Raw genomic sequence first — 7,050 nt, 5'->3', positions numbered from 1 at the left:
CAGGGGTGCCCATGTTGTGAAGTGCCCGTAAACGCAAATTAATTTGGTCGGACAGTTTACGCAGCTTTACATAAAATGAACCCTCTACCTTTGGTAAGTTTATGATCGACAACATGTGAAACTCGACAATAAGCCGCTTATTGTTGTAGAGCTTATCCAACAACTCCAAGGCAGCCGGGTAATTTGCATCAGTTACCTCTTAAACACCAACGGCATCCAAAACGGGACCTCATAGGCAAGACTTGAGGTGTTGAAGCTGCTCCATGTCAGCCAGTATTGGGTTTTTAAGAAACATCGACATAAAATCTTTGTATTCAGTATAATTTCCACTAACGGTTGGTAGCTTCAGGTTAGGCACATTCGGTCGTCTAAATAGAGAACCAGGAGGCCACTCAGTTCCTGGATATTGACGCATAATATAACAAGCAATCTCTCGCACTTTGCGTCTACTGAGTTCCGTTTTTACAACATACCGCATTTCAGTCTTTGAACTGGTCACGCAATTCGCTTCCCATTTGATTGAGGTCCAGTTCCTTCAGGGAATCATGAGCCAAGTTGAACGAAGCCTCTGTATCAGCCTCAGCTGATAGCGAATCGGGTGCAACTGCCGCTATGCGAATATGCTTGCGATAAACGCAAAGTAGCTAGGTCGAAAAGTGCAGCCACTTATGTACACACAAAAATGTACCGAAATTAAATAAACTGTTTTTGAGTTCACGATAAAGAAATGTTACATATCACGTTGGGGTCACCAAATGTTCAGGCAATGAGCTTTTTCATTGACCTTGAGAAATGGTGTGTCAATTTATAAACACGGTAAAGTTAATGTTTAAATTAATATTTTAGTTTTATTTCAATATATTTTGCCACACAGGGCTGTAGGGGGAGATCAACCATTAATTTGTAACTGAACTTGCTATGCAGAAGGCAAACGAGCAAGTTTCACAGAATAAAGATTAAAACAGAAACAACAACAGAACATAGCATAAAGGGGAATGCTAAATATATTGCTGCACAGAGCAGTGTAAAAGAGTGATAAATAAAATAACTTAAATTTATGATGAGCTGCTGCTGGCTGCCGGCTGTATAACGAAGAAACATATTTGTATGTTTATGTAATACTTGGAATATCAAAAATCTTACAACTTCTCCATCACCAGACCTTTAGTACACTTAGCTCCCAAATTTCACGTTCATATGAGCTAATATTCGGAGCTGCAAAAGGGCACTGTGTGCAGTACATTTTACAGCATTAATATTAAGTTCATCAATAATTATGTTTAATTGTGAAATTCCAGTCAGTTTGTGCATTTTATTTTTGCTGCCATGTGTGCGGATTTATACCTTTCGCCAGGTTATGCTTATAAACAAAGTAAAGATGCGATCTGGTTTTGCTATTATTACTTTTGTATTTTAACAAGCCCTTTGTCGGATATAACATTGTTAATTGTTACGCTACGATGCTGGGCTAGCCGTGGTCCGGTAGGGCTCGCTAAGTAACGCAAGTTCCACTCTGCGTTTTCGCACCGTCTGCAGAGGAGTCTTTACCCGCTTTGCAGTTTGGGGAGGTCACTTCTAATGGGCTCTTGGGGGTGCCTTCGTTTGGGTTCTGGGCCTTTGGACCTTGGCCATTTTACCGAACACCAAGCATTATTCATCCGTTGTGGGTGCACTTGTTGCATTTATTGTGACGCCGTCGGGGCAGGATTGGGGGAATGTTTGGTAGGGCCTCCAGAATCCGTGACCTAGCCTCCGGATTAGCAGAGTGTGGCTGCCACTTGTAGTAATTATGTTTAATTGTGAAATTCCAGTCAGTTTGTGCATTTTATTTTTGCTGCCATGTGTGCGGATTTATACCTTTCGCCAGGTTATGCTGCCAGCCGATGCGACTGCCAGACCGGGATGCTTTCGCCGTTAACCAGCACTGCTTTGACAGCTGACTGGGAGATCAGATGGCGAGACCGGCAGCCACGACTCGGTTGTTCTCATCCGCATCTTCACATCATCATTCCAGTTCACAATTGTTTAACTAGTCGTCTTGTGACTGGAAGCCACAGGCAAGCGAAAACTCCCCTGCCGGCGTGCAGAACTTCGCACTCGTATCGTTGCGCTCGACGTCTTTGTATATATACGTTCTTAATCAGCATTAATAGCCGAGTCGATCTAGCCATGTCTGTCTGGACATTATAAAAGCTAGAAGGTTGTGATTAAGAATGTGATAAAGAATATTTATACTTTATATGTTCGGAAACGCTTTCTTCTGCCTGTTACATTCTTTCAACGAATCTAGTATTCTTTTTTTCGAAGTACCTCAGCTGCTGATCCGTTAGCACTTGGTGTTAATCTAAAAGCTTAGGGCGTCCCAGCGCCACATTCAAGGGCCAGCGCCGCCAGGCATAGATCATAAAGTTCACATTAGGGCAGTGGTAACATCGCAATATTTATAAATACTTCTAAAAATTTGTTTTTGTAAAGGCTAAAGTCTTCTGTAATAGTAAAGTATATAAAGAAAGAGTTTTCATTTATGGGGAGTTCCTGAGACTTTAGTATCGGATAATGGATAACAGTTTAACATCGAGCATCGTATTATACACAAGTTAACGGCTATCCATTCACAGCACGCAAAAGCCTCAGAGCGAGTGAACCGAACAATTATTGGGAAATCGCCATAGTATATGGTGTTTGGGCAACACATGGTCACGTCGGGGAACATATGCCTTATTGAGATCGTTGCATGTGTTGAAAGATAGAGGTGTGGCATTTGACAGAAAGGATTCTGTGAAACTATTACATCGAAACTTCATACGCATTTGACCAAGAAATTTACCGGCGTAAATAAAGCTTGCACAAACCCAGAAGAAGAAGGAGATACTGATCGAATTCTGATCGGAAAACCCATGTCGCCAATCGTAAGTCGCCAACAAATAGTTTTGCAAATGTATTTAGTTTGATTTACCGAAACCGTTATGTGCCGCCGTTTCGGTGAGCTTTGCAATGCAATTAAACTACCCAAAGAAAGTATCCAAATTGCAAAGCTAGTAGATTATAATAATAACATTATATTAATTAAAGTAAAATAATCGAACAAAGAAACTGGAGTTACGTAAAGAATAGAATTAATAGAATGCTATAGTCGAGTTCCCCGACTATCGAATACCTGTTCCTCAGATAGTGTGAATGCGAAGATATTAAGGAATAAAATGCTAAAAAATTTAAAAACTGTTCAAAAGTGTGTCTTATATGCTGAGACAACAATGCTAAGATCGAAAAGGTGCAGGTCAAAGAGCAGAGTTCACAGCAGGCCACGAGAAGGATCAAGATGCCATTTAAACTCTAGACGACAGGGTCTACTAGGCTGAGACAAGATCATGATGACCCCATAAAGCTACATGTTTGGAAAACATTTTCTCAGCATTTGAGAATCAGGGAGCTGCGATAGCAGCGGTGGATACTGGACAACGCATGGTCACGCTGGTCGCCACCATCGAAACTAGAGGCAGGATATTGGGTTAGGAGTCAAGGGCAGCAAGGGCAGGCAGTGAACAAGCCGGGCAGAGTACAGAAGTCGAACGGTAACGTTCTTTGAACGAGCGCAATAAGGACGCCCTGCAATGTAACGTGACGTTGCTGGAACCAAATCGCCGCTGCCTAGAAAAGGAACGGAGGCTGCAGGAGGACAAGGACGTCTAGTGGTCAGAAGGGACCAAACGTTCGACACGCCTTGCGGACGAGCCAGCATAATATCCTAGGGCTTTGTCGAGAATGCACGGTTCGCTTTGTCGAGGAGTACGAGTTAAAGACTTTGATGAAATTACGCTGACTATTAAATCGCTTGCTAAAAGTTTAAACATACCTTGATAGTTTTCAATGCGTTCATGAAGAGTTTCCATTTCTTGCGCCATTTCATCTCTCTCTTTCTCTGCTTTGGACTTAAGAATGTAAGCTTCATCTAGTTTTACATTTAGTTTGTTCATATCGAGGTTTAAGGAACTTATCATATTTGCCTTTAACATCATATCATGTTTTAAGTCCGCCATTGTGTTATTTAATTTTATAATATCACTTCTAAGGCTATCACGTTCACGTTGCAATGTCTCTTTGATACGACGAATATCATCCGTTCGGCCATTTGCATTCAAGACATCCTTCTCCAGAGAATTAATGTTGTTTCTAAGAAAAAATCATTTTATTACAGAATAATCATTATATTTTAAATAATATACTTAAGCCTTAATATTTCACTATTTAACATCATGACTTTTCTATTTAGTTTGTACATTCTTGTTGTCGCATTATTTTGATCTTCAATAGATTTTTTAAGCCTGCTGGTTAATTGAGAAACGGCATTTGATTTTTCTTTTTCAATAAGCCTTAACTGCTTTATCATTTCCTCGTTATTTTTTTGATTTTTAGTTAGGTCGGCTATGTCATCTTCATTTTTGTGCATTGCCTTATTTAATGCGTTAACTTCACTTCTATATTTATCTAGGTGGACCCTCTGTCTGTCATAGTCCGAAATTTTTTGACTGAGTTTACGTGTCGTTTCTGATAATTCTCTATTCGCAATATCCAGTTTCATCATAGTCTTTCCATGTGCTTCTTTTTGTTCTTCCATGGTCTTCATTAAAGCTCTTAGCTTAGATTCTACATTTAGGCGTTCGCCTTCAGCAAATTTAGCTCGAGAAGCCATTTTGCTCATAGCATCTTCATTATTTCGAATGATGTATTCCAAGTTTTCTGAGTAATATCGATTTGTGGCTAATCGTTTTTCTAAGTCCACAACTTCTCCCGCTAAACGGTCGCGTTCTCTTAGTATTATATTCTTATACTTGGCCAGATGTCCAAATCTTTAAAAAATAATTATTGCAATGTTTCAATTAGTGATAATATAAAACCAAAAAACTACTTGTGTTGGCTTATAATCTAAAAGTTGTTATATTGTTGTTGACCAATTTGGCGTTACACATTGTTATATTTTTATTCACTTTGTTTCTCTTTCAAGCTCTCGATTCAAAATCCTCGAACTCCATCACACTATTGTTTGTTCTTAAGACTGCCGTCGCGCGAAAGGAGCTGACTTAAATGGCTAAGGTTTTATTTTGTAAGAATTCATCGTTATAACAATTGAAACTAACTTTACTCTAGCTCACCGCAGTATGTGAAAATGTTAAGTTTTCTCGGCTAATTTCCCTCATTGCGATGGCGAAAAAAAATTGTGCCTGCACACATTAAGCTAACAAATTTAAATCATTCACATTTAAACCGGTTCACCTTAAAATACTGACTATCGACTACAATTTTCAATACGCGACATTTCTAATCATTGTCCTCGAATGGCTATTGTCGTTCATTCGAACCTTAACGCGTCTGACGACCCAATCAGCTTCTCTGTAGACCTCCTCCTCGATGCCCTTGTATCACTCTCGTCGGGGAAAGTCTGAATCGCAGACGAAGACCATATCACCCTGGTGGATGGGCTCTGTTCTTCGACACCACTTCTGTCGGCGAACAAGCGTAGGCAGATACTCCCACCTCCGACAGAAATGATCTCGTTGCAGGTTAACAAGCCTCCACTGCGCTCTCTTAGAAATTTGGTCAGCTCCGCATCCAATCCAGGCGAATCACGTTCACCACAGATTTTCCACTCCCTTGAGTAGGCCATCAGGCAAATGGGTAAGCGGAGGCGAATTCACGATATTCTCCGCCTGAATCAGGAGACTCAAGTACATGGTGCCCTGGCCCAACTTCTTTCAGGGTATGACTGACCATGCGTTCCCATACTCCACCCTCAGACGGACTCACCCATTCGATGCTTCTGCTTGAATCTGCTCTGAATCTTTTCCATCTCGAACACGTCACCAAAGCGTCTGGCTTCCCTGTCAGCTCTCACAAAGTTCTGGCCGTAGTAGCTGCGCAGTCTGGTCCTCGTAGCAGAGGAAGTTCCTGATCGCAATAATGCAGGAATCCGTTGACAGGTCATGCGCCAGCTCCACATGAATCGTCCTTGTCCTCAAGCTCGTGAACAAGGCCACCAAAAGTGGCCCAAAGTAGTCCAATTAAAGGACCATCCAGCCACATCCAGTCTGTCTTCCGAATGGGGTCCCATTATCGGCGGCATTGGCCGGCCTCTCTGCAACTTGCACACGTGGCACGATGAAATGAATATCCACATCACACTCCTCATCTTGGTGACCCAGAATCTCGTCCTGGTAATATAGCACAGTATTACGGGCCTCCTCGCACAGTACGGCATGCACAGTGCGTTCTTGTCCAGGTAGGGCACCAACCCTCGAATGTAGCTCGTGCTAGCGACATCCTTTTCAGCTTCCGCCGACCTTATCTCGTCGGGAACCAATTCCAGTTGTGTGTCTGACCAACAGGTTCTGCGCGGACATACATTTTGTTGCAGTAAGGCCGTATTTATCGAGATCGTTTCTCTGTTTGCCGCACGAGAGCTAGTTATAAATGTGCCGTAACTTCACGTAGTCAGTTGGCTTAATTATATGTTATATTTCCAGAGAGATTAGGTAAATATTATTTCTTTTATGGCTTCTTGTTTATTCTCCGTTTTTAAGAGTGTGTCTACGCATGATCAAAATGCACCTGCGTCGCAATAACTTCTTTTTCTTGACGCCGAAACTGCGCTAGGCATCGGCAACAATGCCTCGCTATAACGGTTCTTTCAAAGCTACAAATGTAAAGCTGACTACCACGCACAATAGAGGATATATCATCATGGTGAAATCTAATTCTAGAATTTTCGATACCATGTACGCTCAAAGTGTGTGTTTTTTTAATTCGTTTAGTAGACATTAAGATTATTTAGTTAACAAAAAGGCCGTGAAGCATTGCTTCGCGATGATGATCAAGATTTTATTCTATAAGAATTCATCGTTATAACAATTGGAACTTACCTAACTCTAGCTCACCGCAGTGTGTGAAAATGTAAAGTTTTCCCGGCTAATTTTTAACATTGCGGTGGCGAAAAACAATGTGCCTGTACACATTAAGCTAAAAATTATTATTATTATTAAGTGGGTTTCTATGTGT

The 7,050-nt window shown here is 41.2% G+C and overlaps 1 protein-coding gene across 1 annotated transcript; it reads right to left on the bottom strand.

The window, feature by feature from the left end:
* Positions 1–479: 479 nt before the first annotated feature.
* On the bottom strand, positions 480–6,770 carry LOC116803457 (centromere-associated protein E-like). Its single transcript, XM_032727166.1, has 4 exons — positions 6,718–6,770; positions 4,224–4,847; positions 3,854–4,170; positions 480–610 (listed from the first exon to the last, which is right to left on the bottom strand). The coding sequence occupies exons 1-4, from the start codon at positions 6,768–6,770 to the stop codon at positions 480–482; spliced, it is 1,125 nt and encodes a 374-aa protein (XP_032583057.1).
* Positions 6,771–7,050: the final 280 nt, after the last annotated feature.

This window comes from Drosophila sechellia, unplaced genomic scaffold (genome assembly GCF_004382195.2).
Source record: "Drosophila sechellia strain sech25 unplaced genomic scaffold, ASM438219v1 Y_36, whole genome shotgun sequence".
Taxonomy (NCBI): Eukaryota; Metazoa; Arthropoda; class Insecta; order Diptera; family Drosophilidae; genus Drosophila; species Drosophila sechellia.
The sequence above is the reverse complement of the archived record's forward strand: the minus strand, read 5'-3'. Positions and strand labels throughout refer to the sequence as shown.

Excerpts from the sequence above, each read along its gene's own strand:
- LOC116803457 (XM_032727166.1), bottom strand. The coding sequence starts at position 6,770 with ATGGTATCGAAAATTCTAGAATTAGATTTCACCATGATGATATATCCT. Across the intron at positions 4,848-6,717 it reads ATGATGATATATCCTCTATT|ATTTGGACATCTGGCCAAGT; the intron begins GTGCGTGGTAGT and ends TATTTTTTAAAG. Across the intron at positions 611-3,853 it reads ACGCATTGAAAACTATCAAG|CGGCAGTTGCACCCGATTCG; the intron begins GTATGTTTAAAC and ends ATATTCGCATAG.